The 21463-nt window shown below is 45.2% G+C and overlaps 1 protein-coding gene across 1 annotated transcript; it reads right to left on the bottom strand.

The window, feature by feature from the left end:
- Positions 1 to 17941: 17941 nt before the first annotated feature.
- LOC118561473 (proteoglycan 4-like) lies at positions 17942 to 21237 on the bottom strand. Its single transcript, XM_036133584.1, has 4 exons — positions 20017 to 21237; positions 19041 to 19192; positions 18470 to 18867; positions 17942 to 17963 (listed from the first exon to the last, which is right to left on the bottom strand). Exons 1-4 carry the CDS (start codon positions 21143 to 21145, stop codon positions 17942 to 17944), a joined length of 1701 nt encoding a protein of 566 aa, XP_035989477.1. The 5' UTR covers positions 21146 to 21237.
- Positions 21238 to 21463: the final 226 nt, after the last annotated feature.

Here is a 21463-nt window from a genome sequence, read left to right as displayed (position 1 = left end):
CCACCGTCTCGTCATTTAGTAAAGATGGGAACTCAGTTACGATTGTTTAGAATTCCACCCAAAACTCCCATAACAATTTGGCGTAAACGAACAAGATCTCCGACCGACGAGCGGGGGAGTCCGAGGACAGGAGCTGCTTTGGCCGGCCCGGAGAGGTTATCCAGCCTCTGGTACCCCGAATGGATTTTCAAGGGATGTGGAGGAGCTCCTGGTCTCGGAGCGTCTCTGGGTGTCGGTGCGAAGATCCGAACCTTTCTTTCATGAGACGGTAAGGGGATTATTTTCCAGCTCTTTTAAAAACAAACGCAATTGGTCAAAAATGCTTGCAAGCTTTTAAAATTTAAACCCCATTTTAAAGTATACCTCAAGAAATTTTAAAATTTAAAACTGTAAACCTAAAAGGTAGTAAAAGTAAAAGCCAGTAGAAATAATGAATTATATTTAATCCTTAAGGCAAATAAAACAGGGTTCGCAATACCGAACGGTGACTAAGGTTTAAACATTAAACTAAAATTCAAAATTTTCAGCTGAAATACGGTCTCTCATGCTGGGAGGAGGATGGGCAGAATGATTTTCACCTGGAGAACGGGTGACCGGCTGAGCAGTTTGCAGCTGGTCCATTAAAGTCCTCTTGTCTTGGTTTTGTACAAGAGGCTGTCCACTTCTGTTGTGGATGAAAGCGGCAGGGATGCTTAAGTCCTTGACTGTTGCGAAGACGTTCGCAGCTTTGATAAGTGGGGACCCCGACCATTATACCAAAAAGCCGACCATCAGATGTGAGGCCTTTCATTTTAGTTGGTCGATAGTGCTAAGGACGAGTAGAAAATAATAATAAAAACACAAAAAAAGGATAAAATAAATAAAAACAAACAAAAAAAAAAGTCTGGGAAGCAGAAGAGTCAGTGTAATGGGTCAAAGGCAGAGGTTTTTCAGGGTCAAGCCTTGCCCCAGGGTGGGAGGTTCGATTTCATGCTGAAAAAGTAGGGGCCCAGAAGCATGACATGCATAAATGATTTGAAATGCTTTGATTAAACATGGACATTTCTCACATAGGGGTTATTATTATTATTATTACTATTATTTTTGTATTGCAGTACTGCTACTAAATAATAAAATAAAATTAAGAAAAAAAAAAGAAAAGCGAAAATTGAATACAATGAATAAAAACAGGAAAACGAAAACAGAACTAAAAAGGCGTTGCACTGGGGAAGCGTTTACGTGGGGACCGATTAGGCACTTCCGTTGTGGATAAAATTGGTCTAAACTGCTAATAGCGACGTATAACTTTCAAAAATGGGTAAGTGTCCAAGTGTCTGCGAGACACAGAGTTGTATCCTTGCGGGACTGAAGCGTAAAACCGTGTGTGGACGAAACATTGGTGGGTCGTAGCGAGTGCTACACTCTCCACTTGTTAAACTAAGCGGGAACTTAGCGCGCTGAAAACATCTTTCGGCGTTGCCACAGACGTTTAAAATTATGGAAAACACAGAACTGTTAAAGATAGTGAAAAAAGCAGGCCTGCACGTGTTTGTTTGTCTGATTGTCATCGTCTCTATGTATCTGTATGTATGTAACTGTACATATGTATGTATCGTTTGTAACTAAACATTCTTCTGTGTGAATTAATTAATTCGGTTAAAATTATTGTTCATGGTTTCAAAATGATCATTTGTTTTGGGAGAACTGCAGCTCCGTAATTCAAATGACATTTTAAGCATGGACTATGTTAACAAAAAGGCAAAGTAAAAGAGAGATTTAAATAACAAAGTTTGTTTTTAACATTAAATATCAGGACCAAATTAAATTGATACACGGAGAGATTAACATGGCTTGAACGGAAATATTTCAGCTTGGTTAGAAATTGGAACTGGTAATAAGCTTTACATAAGCTTGTTAAGTTTACTGTTTTACAAATTTAGGCTGAGATCCTATCACTTGTTTTTTTAGCCCTAAAGTAATTTAAAATTACTGAAATCTCATTTCTTATAATAATAATAATTCATCACAAACCAGTCCATGTGAAAGAAGTTTAGATATAGATGATTTTTTTTATTTAAATAGATGAGAAAAAACTGTGCTTTGAACAAACTGTATGGAACTAAATATGAATTGCTTTCCAAAGGGTTTTCTATTCATTTATTTTATTTATTTTTTACTTGGGATTTGAATGCAACTAATGAGACATTTTGAAAGGCGTCAAAATATCAAAAGGCCACGTTACACGCGTCATCAGTTACAAAATCATCTGATGTTATTAGTTATGCTGAGCTGAGGCGAAACCTCAGAGGGACAGTATAACCTGAGAAGGACAATAGATATGATAAACAAATCTGACCATGATGTAAACATCTGAATGTTTATGGCGAGGCTGGGTCTGTGTGTTCTGGCCTGGGGGCACGAAAACTATGTCAGAGGGAAAAATAAAATAAAGCCAGCTTCTGAAGGGTTAAACTCTAATTCTAATCTTGGGTTGTTTTGGGTAGCCTTCTCAATGTGCTTACGGGGAAAACTCTTATCATTTACAGAGAAACACTAGAAGTTCAGTAAACCTAAAAGGGAAAAAATCATTGTTTTAAAGTTTCACCCTTGACCAATTTAGATTGAAAAGGTATATATGAATAAAAGTATTACTAACAGCAAATACACATGGTCAAAGGACCAGAAAGATATCAAAAAAGTTTGTAATAAGACAAAAACCTATGTCATATTGGAAAAGACATAATTGTGCTCCTTGGAAAACAATTTTGTTTTAGTTTTTTTTTTTTGGTTAATTTCTTTCGTTTTTGTTTTCTTTCTTTTGGAGGCATTTTGAACAGAGTTTCAAAGGAAAGGTGAGGAATAGATCTAATTTCCCAGGATCAGCAGGAAAAAACAGAACAACATCACGTTAAAGTGACACTAAGGGGACCAGGGTTTTAACTGCATGCTATTAACGCTCTTGTTTTTCTCTGAGTTATTGCTTTCAGATTAAAGGAGACGCCACCTTTCTGCCAACAGAAGACTCTGAGAGGACAGTGCTAGCAGTGCGGTAAGGAGTTATAATCAGATTTGGACACTAAATTATACTTAGTTTTAACCAAGTTATGCCAGATCTTCCAGCAGGAAAGGTGGTGTCTTAAAGATGTTTGTTGCTTTCTGCTATTAACAGCTCTATCTTTCTGCTTATTTTTCTTTGCAAAGAAACCTGGTCAATATGATAGGAATGTGCTAACATAGAGATTTAGTCTCATTTTAGACATTCTCAGACTAAAGGTGATGTCATTGACTTCAGCCTGATCCAATTTTGAGTTTTATTTTGTCAGAGACAAAGTTTGATTTATTTTTTATCCTTTTGTTTCTTTTATGTTTGTCATGTTAGAGGGAACACTGTAGTTAAAATGTTTGTGACTGCTTTGCTGTAATTTCTTTTCAACCTATGGAACGTTTCTTTGGCAAAAAATGCTGGCAGAATTCATTCTGTTTGCAGGCGTGAGGACTGGAGGATGGGCTCTTGAAGGGAAGGAGAATGTTTGGCTGCTGATCTCAGACATTGGACTGAAAATGGACATTGAAGGACTATGACTGAGGAATCGGACAACCTTCGACAAAAAACACAGATGAGTTCTGCATGCATTTCACTTCAGATTTTGTTGTACACAATTAAAACAAAACACACATTACGAAACACATTAAGATTATGTAAAGGTGGAAAACTTTTAAAGAAGTAACTTGATGGAATCATAGAGCAACTTAATAAATTAAGTGGGTATTATATCAACAGTTAAATAAATAAATAAATTAAATAGTTTTCACTATATACGTAGAGTAATCTGAACTTTTAAATAGCATTTCATTTAATGAACATCTTAGTGTAAGCTGATTTCTGCTACTCTGGCAGGCATCAATAAAACGCAAAGAAAGATTACTGGCTAAAAGGGGTAATGTTGCAATAAAATTTGCATAATGACACATCCTACTAACTAACATGGGTAAATTTAGGATTAAAGCATCAGGGTAAAATGGGTACAATATTTATGGGAGATTTAATATCTTTCAACTATCGTCTTACATACAGAAAATAAGTAAGATTAATTTAATTAGATTAAATTATGGGGACATTTTGGATCTGGTCAGGATTGCTGGGGGCTGTGATGAAAAAGGGAAACAGCTTGAAGATGTATCAGTGAATGAAGGTTTTCTCTGAGGAACATCAAAGCAGCAAAGACACCCCACACTGGAACTCCTGTTGTGTAAAGAACATCTTGAACGGGACGTAAGGTGAGATCCTTACAACAAGAGAGGTTCCACAAAGGGGGGAGTGGAGACCCCTGGGGCATGGCACCCAGGACGAGCTGCTGTGAACTTGACAGAGCTGGTGGAACCAGGAAGACGACGAGGTGGTCCCACATTGTTCAACAATGTTAGAACGTTTTCAAAAAACTCCTGTTCTCTCCTGCTCACGGTTTTGTTTTGTAGAACCTTGGCATCCTTGAACAGTAACAGCATGGTATAAATATTTTGTCTTCTCTGTGCAGAACAGCACCTCACTTTCTTTCTTTAAAAAAAAGAGAGAGAAAGAGGGAAAAGGCTTTCACATGGAAAAGCTTTCTTTTTCTCAGTTGGGTTTTCAAAATAAAACGGGAAATGTCATGAAACGAATATGTTGATGAACTTATGTTGCAGAGAAGTTCAACTGTCAGACAACAACAGTTAAGACACACATGAAAAGCATTCTGTTAAGAATTATTATGAATTTACTGCAGATACATTTGAACTTAAAGACTACTCTTTTTAACTAATAATTAAATTGCAGAATTCTGAGAGCTAAATAATTGTGGACAGAAATATCTTGAATGTGAAAGTGCTTGGAGGATGTTTTTAATAAATGACACATGAATGGGGTTTTGATAAGAACACTAATTACACCTTGTTTCTGTTCTCCAGTGGAAACAACGACTCGTGTCTGCTGACCAATCTTCACAAAGTGTTTTATTAGAGAGAAATGCAAAATAAAATGCTCTGTGCCCATCCAGAACTGAACGCTTATTACCATCCAGCTCAATCGTCCAGCCTGCGAGGAGGAACCAAGAAGAGGACTGGGGATGAAGAAGCCAGAGAACTCTGATTCCTTATTCTTCAACGGGAGGAGTTGCCTGAAGAGACCCTAAGCGCGATTAGATTATTTTCTGCCTTGTGCCTGAAAAACCTGAAGGCTTCCTTAACTTTGCGTTCTTGACGTTTAGAACTCTTCTCCTATTGTGTTGCTGTTTGTTTAACTGCTCTGTTCCACTGACTCACATGTTTGATTTTTTTGTGTTATGAGATCTACACTTTAATGTTACATCATGTTGATCAATATCGGTTTATGAAAAATGGAAACTGTCTGCTTCAGACACACAAAGATCTATGGTTTATGCACCTTTTGATTTGATATTGGAAGAACCAGGATCGGATTGGCTCTAAAGATCCTTTAATATTAGCTGGTAATGATAACACTTAGATTCAATACAGGGTTTTCAGGCTCAGATTGGCCGAGAGCAGATCTCCCTGGGAGGGGGGCTTGCCAGTTTTTACTACCCCCTGGGGGTAGCTTTTTCTGTGGTTCCCCTGCCCACACTGAACCTCTCCTGCCTTTGCTCCTGGTGTTGTAAGTTTGGAATGGTGGATTATTGTCCATCGTAGGGGTGAGTGGAGAAAGGAGTAGGAGGGTATTCAGGGTGGGTCAGAGGAGACGGATTCGACCTTGGTTACTGAACAGGTTTAGCTTACCATAGTCTAATGTAATTTTAAAATAATGTGCGCATAGGTACCTAAAACAGGCCTTACTTAAGTAGACGAACCTTAAATTGTAGACAAAAGCTAAATCTTTGATCTTGTGTGTTAAACCTCTTTGAAGCATTCATGTTGATCTGTACTAAAAGTTCCAGCACTACCCGGTTCCAACACGGGAACCCTTTGGGTCCCACTTTACGAGTTTACAGAAATGGTTCCTCTGTGCTTTATTCACATTTTCAAGTTATGGGTCATCTTGTTTTGTCCTGATGCTGACGACGCCATCATCAAAAAAAAAAAAAAAAAAAAAAGAGAGGAATGTTATAAGAATTATTATTCTAAAACTCCCATAACATCCTGCAGTGACTCCTAGAAAACAAGCTGTTTGTAAAAGCGGAGAAGTGTGAGTTCCACCAACCTTCTGTCCCTTTCCTTGGACTGATCCTCGAGGGTGCAAGGATCTGCTCCAACCCGGCAAAGATAAGAGCAGTCCTGGACTCACCCGAGTCCAACTTCCGAAAGCAACTTCAGTGTTTCCTGGGTTTCGGCAACTTTTATCGCTGTTTTATCCTAAATTACAGCCTGGTTGCCGCCCCCTGCATGGAATCACATCCACCAAATCCACGTTCGCCTGGAACCCTGAGGCTGACGCTGCCTAATTTGGCCAAGCTCCCATCTTGATCCACCCTGATCCACACAAACAGTTTACCCTAGAGATCGACGCTTCAGACACTGGGATCGGTGCCGTCCTCTCGCAAAACTCTGAGGATCACAAGCGCTACCCATGCGCCTACTTCTCCCGCCGCCTGGCACCAGCCGAGTGGAAATACGACGTGGGAGACAGGAAACTGCTCGCCATAAAATTAGCCCTGGAGGAGCGGCATCACTGGCAGGAGGGGACGGAACAGCTCGTGGTGATCTGGACGTACGGTTTCACCTTTGGCTACAAATCCTGGCTCAGCTATGTTTTTATATGTAATGTTAATTTAGAATTGACTTTGTAAATAAAGCTGTTAATTTGAACCGTCTTTTGCCTCTCAGTCTACAAACCTGTTTGCCTTACTCCCCCCTTCTTGTCACATTATTTTTGTTTTGCAGTTGTTAATGGATGAAACTCTTCTGCATCCACATTAAGTTGTTGTCAAGAGTTGGCTTTTTTCAAATAGGAATTCATTCCATCTGAAATCTTTAATGACCTTTTTCAACTTGTGCTTTGTGTTTTGTGTATGTTTAATCTTGCTGTCTTTTCAGCAACTTCAGTATCCAGTTGTAGTTTTTCTTTTCTATAGCACAGTTGTTCCTCCTGCTCGTGGTGTGAGATGTTTTGTGACATTAAACGTCGGAAATACTGTCACTTGATTTTATGTCATCTTCATGGACATAACAAACACCTAAACTTTCATTTGTTTCTGTTTGTTCCACCAAACACATGGACTCATTCCTCTCAGGTGATTCTCTTTGTTTCTGTCAATTATTGTAGTGTTGTTCAGTTTCTTTTATCCATTGCTTTGTTTTATTTTGAAACGTTTTAGTGTACTTCATTATGCTTGACAACCATTCAACTTGTTTATCAACTTTATCTTGTGACAGTAGTGACAACAATTCATCAGGAGCTGTATTGGCACATCCGCACAGTTTATCCAACATTTCCAGAAATTCTTTTACCTGAGAAACATTTTTCTTTTGTTTCATTAGCTCTTTCATTACTGGTATCAATCCTTTCATTTTAATGACAAGCCTGTCTCATTCATTTAGCAGTTTTTCAACCTTATACATCAAAGCCTTTTCAGTAAGTTTGCTTTCTCTTTTATTCTCAAACTCCGTTTCAGACCGTAAAGTACCACCATTAGTTTGACTCATTTTGACTTCTTTTGATTCAGTGTTTCCTTTTTAGTGAAAGCTTTGCATCAACTACTTTCACATAAATTTCCAGTACGTAATGAACAGAGTGTTTTCTTTCAACAAGGCATCAGCATAATTGATTCCTTTGAAACTCCAAATCGTCGCTTAATCCACTATAAATAGGCATCTACCAACGTGTGCGCAGAGCAATCAGTGCATGACGTCCTTTCCGACATGTATTTATTCATTCAGAAAGCCATGAACAGACACCCTCCAGTATTATTTCACAGAGATTCCTTAACCATAACAAGCAAGAAACAGGTTTGGCTTACCTGTTCTTCATCATATGGCGTTTTGGGTGTGGCGCTTTGTCTGGTGTTACTGGCACGACTGCACTTACTTTGCGTTGTCGTGGTTCATTTGTGGTTTGGATTGCGAGCGATGGCTCTCATTATAGTGCCTTTTTTGTTGACAAATTGTTGCGACTCCAAAGAAAACCAGCCTAGTCGCTTGAGTGGGAAACGTAGGGTCCTTTCTGCATGATGCGCTGCCGTCACTTGAGAAGAGAAGCACACTGAATCCAGGATTATATCTTGAATGATTTATTGAAACAGCAGCTTTCAACTTTGATTACATTAAGTGAAAACATGTCTATACAGAGCGTCTTGTTTACATAACATCCAGGAAAAATTAAGATTTCAGGGGAGCCAGTTTGGATAGCAGCATTTATTTTGGGCAGGCATACTCTTGTTTTTCTGTCTGCCTTAGAGTCTCACTGGTACATCTCAATGGTGATTCCAAAAGAGTCTAAATTTAGGTCCTTCTGCCAGAATTCAACTTCAAGCTTTCTTCAAGATCGTTCCCATTCTGCCAGCAGTTTCAGAAATGTCAGCTGGCCTGCAGTTCTGCTTACACAGCATTTCAGTCTGAGTGCTAGTAGTGGACATATCCCTCACATAGTTCAGTTAGCCCTGACATGGGCCAAAACAGCTGCTGACGTTTTCAGAATTTCTAGATACTCCAGGTAACCACCAGCTCCTATTTTGAACACATTTTCAACATCCTCGATTGACAAAATTGACAGACACACGATCCTCCTACCTCCATGTGTCCAGCTGTCATGTTTTGAACGTGTGACTCTGAATGAGCGCAAAAACTGAAGCCAGTGGTAAAATGCAAAGTGTTTATTAACATGAGTGGAGATGAACAAGAATATTTGCCGGTTGGAGATCTTGTGGTTTTGCCGGGAGAGAAGGAGAGGACGGTGAATAACTTGAGCTTGGAATAATGAAAAAGGACGTTTGATGGTAGAATTCACTAAGGTGGTGGCTTGGGCTAGACTCGATGAAGAGGTGCTGTTCAATAGTCCGGGTTGTTGGTGCAGATCCAGTTCTCTTCTCTGTGTTGGTAGTTGGAGGGTGGACAGGCAGGCGAGTGCAGGTAGGACGGCTGAACAGAACGATTTGTGGTTCCTCTCCGGTTTGAGATTGTTTCCAGGAGTTCTTCTGATACAGGTCCAATGCGTAGGTTACCAGGTCTTTCACTGGTGGGATCGAGGTTCTAGGAGGAACAAGGACAGAAACAAGGTTAGGTTCTGGTTGCATAGGTTTCTAGGGTAACATAAGGAGTTGGTCTGTACCACGCTGAAGCGTAAACGAACTGACGCCCTCCTCCTGTTTCCAGCTCCTTAAGAAGGGTGGTAATCAGCTCTGATGGAACACACCTGCCTTTCCAACCCTGCAGAGGAGGGAGAGAAGGAAAAGCAGACCTGCACCTAGACCACAGAGTATGATACCAACTGCACATGTCCTGTCAGGCAAAGAGATTTTCCTTTGCTCAGTCATCTTGTTGAGAAAATTTGATTAGTTGTGCTGATAGTCCAGATGACCAGATCCATAATTTATGGTCTGGAATATATGTAAAAAGAGGCTCCAAAAAATAGAATAGAAGCAGGCAGGGAAATGAGGGAGGGAAATGCGAAAGGAGAGGAAGGAAAAAATGTGTGACCCATATGTGTTTAAGAAACTTCAAAAATTATCTGTTCACTTCTCTGCATTGCTGAGGTGATGTTGAGAGAAGAGAAAAAAACAGCACTGCAGAATGTTACATTATTAATTGGTCACAGGTGTGCCTTGTGAGGAAGTACTGCTGTGCGTTAGTTTGTAACACTAACGACCTTGGGGTGGAGATAAGCATGTTTGCGCAGTGAAGCATTTTTCTCAGAGTCAGCAACATTTGATTGACAGTTAAATGGCAATGCTGTAAAATCAAAAGTATTGGTAAAAAAATATTAGGGACTTGTTTTATAAACATTAAAGCCCCCTCCTTGGAGGTATTTAGGAAAGAAAAACACATCACTGTTTCTAACGTACTTTTAAAGCCTTATAAAATAGATGTGGCTAGTACCGAGATCAGGCCAGATGGGTTTAAAAGGTTTATGGTCCTATATCATGATTATGCCTGTTGTGATTCATTTTATGTTTTCTTCATATATTCCTTTGATAAAAATGTTTTCTTTTTGAAGATTGATCACATAGATAATACATTCTCATTGTGATCAATGGGGTGGACATATGAATAAGAACAATTACAGCTTGGCTCCTAAGGACATGAGCCTGCTCATCGGTTCCACTCTCCCCTAGTATTCTCTATCTGCTGGGGTCATTGCTTGCGTATTTCATCCGTCATCTTCCGCTTATCCGGGGTCGGGTCGCGGGGGTAGCAGCTTCAGTAGGGAAGCCCAGACGTCCCTCTCCCCGGCCACTTGGGCCAGCTCCTCAGGAGGAATCCCAAGGCGCTCCCAGGCCAGCCGGGAGACATAGTCCCTCCAGCGTGTCCTGGGTCTTCCCCTGGGCCTCCTCCCGGTGGGACGTGCCCGGAACACCTCACCAGGGAGGCGTCCAGGAGGCATCCTGACCAGATGCCCGAGCCACCTCAACTGGCTCCGCTCGACGTGGAGGAGCAGCGGCTCTACTCTGAGTCCTCCCCTGATGACTGAGCTCCTCACCCTATCTCTAAGGGAGAGCCCAGACACACTACGGAGAAAACTCATTTCAGCCGCTTGTATCCGGGATCCCGTTCTTTCGGTCACGAACCAAAGCTTGTGACCATAGATGAGGGTAGGAACGTAGATCGACCGGTAAATCGAGAGCTTTGCCTTTTGGCTCAGCTCTCTCTTCACCACAACGGATCGGTACAGCGCCCTCTTCACAGCAGACGCCGCACCAATCTGCCTGTCGACCTCCCGCTCCATCTTCCCCTCATTCGTGAACAAGACCCCAAAATACTTGAACTCCTCCACTAGGGGCAGCACATCCTCCCCAACCCGGAGAAGGCACTCTACCCTTTTCCGGTTCAAGACCATGGTCTCGGATTTGGAGGCACTGATTTTCATCCCGGCCGCTTCGCACTCGGCTGCGAACCGCTCCAGTGAGAGCTGTAGATCACGCCCTGATGAAGCCAATAGGACCACGTCATCCGCGAATAGCAGAGACGCAATCCTAAGGCCACCAAAACGGATCCCCTCAACACCTTGGCTGCGCCTAGAAATTCTGTCCATAAAAGTTATGAACAGAATCGGTGACAAAGGGCAGCCTTGGCGGAGTCCAACTATCACCGGAAACGAGTCCGACTTACTGCCGGCAATGCGGACCAGACTCTGACACCGGTCGTACAGAGACCTGACAGCCCTTATTAAAGGGCCCGGTACTCCATACTCCCGGAGTACCCCCCACAGGATCCCTCGGGGGACACGGTCGAATGCCTTCTCCAGATCCACAAAGCACATGTAGACTGGTTGGGCAAACTCCCATGCCCCCTCTAGAATCCTGCTGAGGGTATAGAGCTGGTCCAGTGTTCCACGGCCAGGACGAAAACCACACTGCTCTTCCTGAATCCGAGATTCGACTATCCGACGGACCCTCCTTTCCAGAACCCCTGAATAGACCTTACCAGGGAAGCTTAAGATATGCTTGCGTATTTACTATGCGGAATTGGAAAGTTTTAGACGGTGAGTTGTTTTTTGTTATTGCTAATGGCTAAGCTGCTGTCTGGTCTAGCAAGGGACAAGAGTGGGAAGCCAGTCAGAGTCTGGGCAGATCAGGACTTAGGGCTGGGTATCAATCAAAAATCTTCGATACCGGTACCAATACCGATACCTTTACTTTAAAATGGGTTCCTGAACAATACGTTACCAGTTTTATAATATGAATTCTAAGAAAAAGAAAATTACACAACATAATTAAGTAAAAAATCTTGAGTTTTATTTTTAGCTCAGATTTTTCCATTCAAAACACTTCTCTTACATTAAAAAAATATTTTCAGTGCAAAAGAACAGTTGCAAACAAGTCAGTGTCTAATGCTCACTGTTACATTCTGAGGACCTTTTTACGTAGCAGTTCTTTTTCAGAAAACAATAACATGTCTGCTTTCTCAGGAGACAAACAAGCCCGCTCCTGGCTGATGGTGTCTCCAGCAGTAGAAAATGTACGCTCCGAGGGTGTGGATGATGCTTGCACACAGATACCTGGTTGCCAAGTTTGATAACATTGGCATAGTGTCCCTCACATTCCACCACCAGGTCACTGCATTCACAGAGGTTAGGGTAGACGGTAGACCTCTGTACCACTGGATCTCTTCTTGAATCTTCTCTGTGTTGCTAAAACTGTTCTCTTGCCTTATTATAACTGCCATGTCCTCATCAGCAAATAGCTCCTCAAGGGCAGAGAGCTTTGGCTTTTTCTGGAAACAGAATTTTTTAAGGAAAATGAAGTAATGTGGGGGAATGGGATGTCTTTGTATCGTTTTATTTTACCAGTAGTGCTACTGCAGTTCCACAGTCTTCATCAAAAGAGTTGTCGGCGTAGTGACCAGCTGTCCCTTCAACCTCCTGCTTCATCTGCTGGGCCTAGAAAATAACTTTATTCTATATTCAATAGATTACAATGGGAGTCATATAAACATTTGAAGAGGAATAAAAGTTATCAATGAGAAAAAACAAACACCTGTTGTTAGGTTCTACTCATGAGCTCCTCTTCTATTCTGATCCGCACTTCATCGCCTACTTTCATCTTGAATCTCGGGTCTAAGGCTGTGCCCTCCTCCAAGAACTGCCTGATTCTCTCATCCTGCAAGACAAAAGCATAGTATAGTAGTCATGATGTCTCTGAGTATAGTATACCTAATGAAAACAACAAAAAATATGCAACATACTTGGTATCTTTTTGAGAGGTCACCCCAGATCTTTTTCTTGATAGCCTGTGTAAAGGAGGAGTCCTCATCAGTAACTGTGAAGTGATGCTGGAGCTTCCCCAAAATGGGCAGAATCTGGCCCAAAGTTGGACTCCTCTCTGCAGAGATGCAGATGGTTGAAGTATAGAGTATCTTTATATCTCTGACAAACTGTTCTGCTTTTCCAGAATCCTCATCAGAAAGTCTTTCCAATCTGAAAGGAAATATACACATTGTTGTATTAGTTAGAGCAAAGCCCAGCAGACTGGTTTACTTTAATAAAAGAATAAGGTAATCCCACAGTCTATCCTCATCTACAACACCTGTCCTTCTCCATTGATTTTTTTTAACCGAGGGTCCATGGAGGCTGCCTGGATAGCAGGGAACTGCTCCAGAAATCGCTCCACCATCAGGAACAGGTTGTGTATTTGTAACAGGTTACAAACAGGTTGTGTATTTGCTGTAATATTTCAATGATTGATTTAGCCATATAATTTTGAAACATAAGTTTAGTGTACTTTGATTTCTACTAACCGAGAAGACGCTGCTTCTCTTTAAGGATAGGTTTAGCCAAGCTGCACGGCTTTAACCACACCACTGTAGCTCGGATTCTTCCTTCCCACTTTGCGATGACTGGTATAAAAGGGCTGGACGATATAGAAAAAAAAGCTTATCGATAAAAAAAAATGCATATTGATCAATATCGATAATTCTTGAAAATATTTAAAATCATATTTTATGTGCAGCTCTGCCTGGACATTTTATGATATTGCTAAATGATTTAATTTTAATAAAGAACACAAACACAGAATTCCAATTAAATCTTTATTAAACCAACTTTTTTAACCATAACAGAATTTTTTTAAAGAAAAATAACTTAAGAGACCTGAGTTATGTTATTAAATACTTACAAAGAATAAACTAAAGTGACCAGTAAAATGACCAAAATAAATAAATAAAATAGCCTATTTAGGTGGGAATAGTACACTAGTTACTTCTCAGGTTTCATAATTCAGAGCCTGACGCAGGGCTGAGGTCCGAGGTTGTGGCGTGTAAGCAGTGTGCGATTTGCAAAAAAAAACAGAGGGGGGGGGGTCATTTCAAGTGTTTTATAAATGACAATAACAACAAGGTTATATGGTCTGCACGCTGTCTGGCTGGAGACAGCATGTAACCTGTCCTGGGCAGGAGGGTGGAGAAATTGGTTCGTCCCGTCATATACTCTTGACCTTTTCTGTTGATTTTTTTGGGCCGAAATATGACAAAATACTTTGACGTTCATGCTGCCACACGTTCTCATTCATTACTTGGTTAGCTAGCAGCTGCTCTTTCAGGTAACTAGCTAGATCCAGTAGGTTAGACTATTGTTTTTAAACTTGCGCCATCTACTGTCTGGACTAAGGAGTGGGTATTAGTTTACTTTAACCGCTTCGAGCAGAAAACGTATTAATACTCTTTAAAAACAGACAACAACAAAAAATTAACAAATGTGAAGGACACAAGACATATATTTATATTAGGGCTGTCAAACGATTAAACTTTTTTATTTGAATCGATTAATCACATAATGTCGATTGTTAACTCGAGATTAATTGCAAATTAATTGCATGTTTTATCCTTTTATTTCTGAAAGTGTAATAGCCTGTTTGGACATTTTAATATGCAATTTTGCAATAAATGACACTCATAAAATACATGCTTGTACAAAGAATATTTTTATTTTGTTATTTTTCAAGCACTTTTGAGAATAGGAATGAAGACATCCTAATGCCAAATGTTAAACTCTGGACTATAATGGCTAAATGACTAATCATGACGCCCTGATGTTTACACAATGTGTAAATAAATTTGTAAATAAACACCATGCCAATATATTTTTTGCCTCTTAAACAAAGATAGACATGGTATTAGGCATTAATAAAAATTTTACATTTCAATAGTCATACGTTTTATTGTTCGTTTTTTCACTCTCTGTCACACACACATCTAATTCTGAGCTTTCATGCCAACAACAATATTTTTGCATGCTGTTTATATCCATATTCATAGAGTTTAAGCCTGGAAAAAGGTTTTAAATTTCCAGGTCATTCCAGTCTTACACTTTGCTTGCAACTGGGCAGGAGCTTAGTACCCTGAATGAGACTGTTTAGCAACTGTTTAGTAACTCCAGGTCCTTCGTTTGGCAACGTGATTCAGCCATAGTTTGTTAAATACAGAGAAAACAAATTAATAAGCATTAAAGTACGGTTCATGGCTCGGGTTTCTGCAATGTTATCAGCATGTTAAAAACTCATCTTCAGAACCAATGTCTGCTCAAAATGGTGATCTGCACCAAGTAATCTACTTTCAGCAGTTATCACCGGTTATTGCACCGTAAACTGCAGAAAATACGTGCAGAGTTGCTCTGTCTGCCTTTACTACCGTCGGCTCCTATGGCGGAGGGATAGTTCAGCTGGATACAAAGTGTCTAGTGCAGGCAGGTCTCTTAATAATCGCTGTTTCGTCACTTATTTTAGAGCCCAAATAAGCAATTTCACTTTCAGAAACGTGCCCAAAAAAACCCGCAACCCGTGACTCATGAAATTTACAAGCGCCTTTAGAATAAAACAAGCCCAAAGTCGCATAAAATAAACAGTCTGTGCAACAGTGAGCACGGGTCTGTTTTGCTCACTGAGTGTTATGGGAGTTCTGCATGGAATTCTAAACAATAGTAACTGAGTTCCCATCTTTACTAAATGACGAGACGGTGGTAATGACGTTCCAGCACTTTTATTGAGAAACAGAGCAGAGATCACATAGATGGAAAGTAATCGCACCCCACGGTTCCGCTGCAGTCTGCGTCTGCCCTGTCTCCGCCTGCCTCGCTTTTCGGGCTTCCCCTAATACTGCACCGTGGCCTTGGTTTGAGACATAACAAAGACAGTCTATCATAAACAATAATCATTCTACGCAGCATTCAGCCTTGCACTCGGCAAACAGTGGAACTTATACACAGACATCATGTCTCCAGGCCTCCTATGTCCGAGTGGTGTGAGGCCATAGTGACTTCAGAATAATAATTATTATAACACTGAGCTATATTATACACTGGAGTGCTGATTTTGCCGAAAGACTGAAGTCATTGGCCACCATCTTGCGACTCCCTACACTTACAGAATCCCATAGGATTTGGTTGCAACAACAAGCAGTTTTCTGGCTGTGTGAAAACGTTTCACAGGTAATTTTACAGTCAGTGGATGTAGTAACACTATCAACTACTAGGAAGTTTGGTGCTGAAATATTTTACATGTTATTCATATTATATATATATATATATATATATATATATATTAGGGCTGGGCAAGTTAACGCGTTAATTTCGCGTTAACTCATTAGACTATTAACGGCGATATTTTCTTTAACGCGCGTTAACGCATGTTACTCACATGCTTTTATTTTGTGAAGGTCTGTTGCTGCGGTGTAGGGGTTTGAATCAGAACACTAGGTGGCGATAATGCGCCAATAACCTCGCTGTCAGCCAAGCCTCGGATTCAGAGGAAGAAAGGTGCTGGCCGGAAAAAAAACAAAACCGACATGCGGAAGGCCGTGTTTCCACTGAGCTATATTATACACTGGAGTGCTGATTTTGCCGAAAAACTGAAGTCACTGGCCGCCATCTTGCTACTCCCTACTCTCACAGAATCCCATAGAATTTGCTTGCAATAACAAGCAGTTTTCTGGCTGTGTGAAAACGTTTCATAGGTAATTCTACAGTCAGTGGATGGACTAACACTATCAACTACTAGGAAATTAGGTGCTGAAATATTTTATATGTTATTCATATTAAATATATATATATATATGTATATATAAGTATGTGAATATGTATATATGTATATATATGTATACACATATGTAAATATATGTTTTTGTATATTGTTATTTATATATTTATAAATGTTAAACATATATATTTAAATGAATAAAATGCAAAATATTTCAGCACATGACTTTCTCATTACTTGATATTTTTAGAACATAACATAAAAGTATATGACATTTGACATTTTAAAAGTCTTAAGCCCCCCCCCTGAACATGAGAAAATCCTCGTTATTCGATGCTGTAGCGCACATATTCCCTAGTTACTGGGGGAAAATAGGGAGTACCAATATGGCGGCTGGTGGCTTCACAGCGACTCGTCCAAACAGACGGTGATTAGCACTCCAGTGTATTATATAGCTCAGTGGGTGTTTCCCGCAGGTACCGCGAGCGAGCTTAGGCGAGGCGAGGCGGTGCTTAGGCGGGGCGAGGCGGTGAGTTGGCGGCCGGAACAAGTTTTGTGCGGAGCGGAGCGGGGGGGTCTGCTTAGACGCCGTCGGTGAAGTCGCTTCTCGTTTCAAAGTATCCATGTGTTTTTCCCTGTTTTTCCCTGCCATTCACTATATGCACGCGAGAAAGCAACAACAAAAAACCGCGTGTCAACGTCAAATAAACGCAAGCAACGCAAGCATATCGAGTTAGTAAGCATTTCAGTTTAAAGTTCTTCCAGCATCGAATATGACAGAAACAAGTTAGTTGTAACCACTGCCAAGTTAAACTTTGGTATTGAACATAAAATGGTAACGCTGCTCCCTGCTGTTACCTCAGAAATTGCCTGTGTCAGGTACTGATTACTGAGCCTGAATTCAGCCACACACAGAGCCTCGTTTTAAGAGTTTTATTGAAGGAGATGAGTGGTGGAAAGGTAACCAGTAGACTGTACCAGATGGCAGCAGAGTGATGTTGACCGTGGCTGGAGCAGGAGAACGTAGTGGAGCCGAAGCCGGGGGACTTGAGGGAACGCAGGCAGGAAGGCAGAGACGAGGCTGGCTGGAGATGGGAGCACACGATGTGGGACGAAGGACGCTGGGAGACGTGAGGCATGAGCAGACGTGGGAAGGACGTTGACGAGCCAGCAGTGAAAGCAGAAATGAGAGGAGTTTATGTAGGAGGTTGAACAGGTGGAATGAGTCCAGACTTGATTATTGCAGCAGGTGAAACTGATCCAGCATGGAGTGAAGCAGGGGAGAGAAGGTAGTGGAAGGCTCCGGAACTGTCCATGGTGCAGCAGGAGAACTGCATCCTGACATCACCCCCCCCTCAAGGCCGAATCCCAGGCGGCCTAAACAAAACACCAGTTCAAAAACAGGAACACCCATCCCGGGTGGGCGGAGGGAGGACAGGACGGGGGGTCAGACTCCAACAAAAGGTGCCGGGAGAACAGAAACATCTTGAAGCGCGCTGAAACTCAAAAACATCTTGAAGCGCGCTGAAACTCAAAAACATCTTGAAGCGCGCTGAAACTCAAAAACATCTTGAGAGCGCGCTGAAACTCAAGGGGATCTTGAGAGCGCGCTGAAACTCAAGGGGATCTTGAGAGCGCGCTGAAACTCAAGGGGATCTTGAGAGCGCGCTGAAACTCAAGGGGATCTTGAGAGCGCGCTGAAACTCAAGGGGATCTTGAGAGCGTGGAACTCGGGGATCTTGAGAGCGTGGAACTCGGGGATCTTGAGAGCGTGGAACTCGGGGATCTTGAGAGCGTGGAACTCGGGGATCTTGAGAGCGTGGAACTCGGGGAACTTGAGAGCGTGGAACTCGGGGAACTTGAGAGCGTGGAACTCGGGGAACTTGAGAGCGTGGAACTCGGGGAACTTGAGAACGGCGGCTTGGGAGCAACGCCTCTTGAACGGCGGCTTGGGAGCAACGCCTCTTGAACGGCGGCTTGGGAGCAACGCCTCTTGAACGGCGGCTTGGGAGCAACGCCTCTTGAACGGCGGCTTGGGAGCAACGCCTCTTGAACGGCGGCTTGGGAGCAACGCCTCTTGAACGGCGGCTTGGGAGCAACGGAGGACGTCCTGGGCGCGGCAGGCGACGGAGCAGCAGAGTCCTCGGCAGGCTCCGTGGAGGACGACCTGGGCGCGGCAGGCGACGGAGCAGCAGAGTCCTCGGCAGGCTCCGTGGAGGACGACCTGGGCGCGGCAGGCGAAGGAGCAGCAGAGTCCTCGGCAGGCTCCGTGGAGGACGACCTGGGCGCGGCAGGCGGCGGAGCAGGAGAGTCCTCGGCAGGCTCCGTGGAGGACGGCCTGGGCGCGGCAGGCGGCGGAGCAGCAGAGTTCTCGGCAGGCTCCGTGGAGGACGACCTGGGCGCGGCAGGCGGCGAGGCAGGGTCAGCCGGCGGCAGAGCAGTAGAGACTCAGACGGCGGGCGTCGCGGTGGGCGACCCCGGCGAGGCGCAGTCATCGGGCGGCGGAACGGCAGGGTCTTTGGTGGTGGTCGTCGCGGAAGGCGGCCCCGGCGAGGCTGGAACAGAGGCGGGCGTCGCGGTGGGCGACCTCGTCGTGGCTGGGTCAGCTGGCAGAGAGGCAGGAGGATCTCAGGTAGCTGGCAGTGGACCTCTTGGACCGCCTCACAGGACCTTGGAGCTTTGGCTGGAGGCGGATTCCCCTGGTCCGCCTCAGAGCACTCTGGAGCCTTGGCTGGAGGCAAGTTCCCCTGGACCACCTCTCTGGACTGGAGAGCTGGCACTGGAGGCGGGTCCCCCTGGACCGCCTCGGAGGACTCTGGAGGCTTGACCGGAGGCGGGTCCCCCTGGACCGCCTCGGAGGACTCTGGAGGCTTGACCGGAGGCGGGTCCCCCTGAACCGCCTCGGAGGACTCTGGAGGCTTGACCGGAGGCGGGTACTCCTGAACCGCCTCGGAGGACTCTGGAGGCTTGACCGGAGGCGGGTCCCCCTGGACCGCCTCGGAGGACTCTGGAGGCTTGACCGGAGGCGGGTCCCCCTGGACCGCCTCGGAGGACTCTGGAGGCTTGACCGGAGGCGGGTCCCCCTGGACCGCCTCGGAGGACTCTGGAGGCTTGACCGGAGGCGGGTCCCCCTGGACCGCCTCGCTGGACTCGGGAGCGTACACTGGAGGCGGGTCCACCTGGACCGCCTCGCTGGACTCGGGAACGTAGACTGGAGGCGGGTCCACCTGGACCCCCTCGCTGGACTCGGGAGCGTAGACTGGAGGCGGGTCCACCTGGACCCCCTCGCTGGACTCGGGAGCGTAGACTGGAGGCGGGTCCACCTGGACCCCCTCGCTGGACTCGGGAGCGTAGACTGGAGGCGGGTCCACCTGGACCGCCTCGCTGGACTCGGGAGCGTAGACTGGAGGCGGGTCCACCTGGACCGCCTCGCTGGACTCGGGAGCGTAGACTGGAGGCGGGTCCCCCTGGACCGCCTCGCTGGACTCGGGAGCGTAGGGAGGAAGCGGGTCCACCGGGACCCCCTCGCGGGACTGCAGGACTTCAGCTTGAGGGTGGTCTTTTCTCTCGACGGCCGGCGGCTCTTTTCTCTCGTCAGCCAGCGGGAAGTCAGTGAAGACCGGCAGCGGCGAGATGTGTGCACCCACGGAGGCCTCGGGCTGAGGCACAGCAGCACCATCGGAGGCCTCGGGCTGAGGCACAGCAGCACCATCGGAGGCCTCGGGCTGAGGCACAGCAGCACCATCGGAGGCCTCGGGCTGAGGCACAGCAGCTCCATCGGAGGCCTCGAGCTGTCCTTTCTTCCCGGCAGCCGGCAAGTCCTCTCTCTCAGTGGCCGGCGGGTCTTTCTTCTCGGTGGCCGGCGGGGCGTCAGCGAAAACTGCCGGTGGCGAGATGTGCGCACCCACGCAGGCTTTGGCCGTGGCGTGCGCAGCAGGAATCTCAGCTATAGCCAGCTGAGCGGAGGTTGCGTCGGCCGGCTGAGCGGAGGTTGCGTCGGCCGGCTGAGCGGAGGTTGCGTCGGCCGGCTGAGCGGAGGTTGCGTCGGCCGGCTGAGCGGAGGTTGCGTCGGCCGGCTGAGCGGGGCTTGCGTCGGCCGGCTGAGCGGGGCTTGCGTCGGCCGGCTGAGCGGGGCTTGCGTCGGCCGGCGGGGCTTTTCTCTCGTCGGCCGGCGGGTCCTTTCTCACGTTGGGTGGCGGCGGCAAGATGTGCGCACCCACGCAGGCTTTGGCCGTGGCGTGCGCAGCGGGAACTCCCAGCGTGACCAGCGAAGCAGGAGCCTCAACTATAGCCGGCAGAGTGGAGCTTTCGGCGGCCGGCAGAGCGGAGCTTTCGGCGGATGCGCGCACACCCACGTAGGCTTGGGCCGTGGCGTGTGCGGTGGGAACCTCTGCGGTGGTTGGTGAGGCGGTGTGCACCCCGGCCTCGTAGGCTGTGGGAGTTTCGTCAGGGGCGGACCAACATGGGAGAAGGTCGTCCCTGTCCCCGTAGAAAAAAGTCCCACAGCTGATCTTCATGAATGCGGGGTGCTCTAGCCAGACTCCACTGAGCGGCGGCATCTGCACTCGGCCGACTCACCGGGGAAAAGGAGGTAACGTTGGCTGCAGTTGGTGCAGCTTCAGCGGAGATGTCAGGCTTGGCCTCGGGAGAAATCTTGGGGCGCCGCGTCCGGCGTCTGCGCCGGGAGGGGCCGGGCAGCGATGTAGAGACTGCTGCTGACGGTGGGGCATCGGGAGCAGCAGCAGAGACAGTAGTGGCAACAGTTGCTGGAGCGGCGGGAACAGCCAAGGCAGGAGCTGCAGCAGCGGCGGAGACAGCTGAGACAGGTGCTGCAGCAGCGGCGGAGACAACCGAGGCAGCTGCTTCAGCAGCGGCGG

Source organism: Fundulus heteroclitus, unplaced genomic scaffold, assembly GCF_011125445.2.
Source record: "Fundulus heteroclitus isolate FHET01 unplaced genomic scaffold, MU-UCD_Fhet_4.1 scaffold_64, whole genome shotgun sequence".
Lineage (NCBI taxonomy): Eukaryota > Metazoa > Chordata > Actinopteri > Cyprinodontiformes > Fundulidae > Fundulus > Fundulus heteroclitus.
This window is presented reverse-complemented; position numbering and strand designations above follow the sequence as displayed.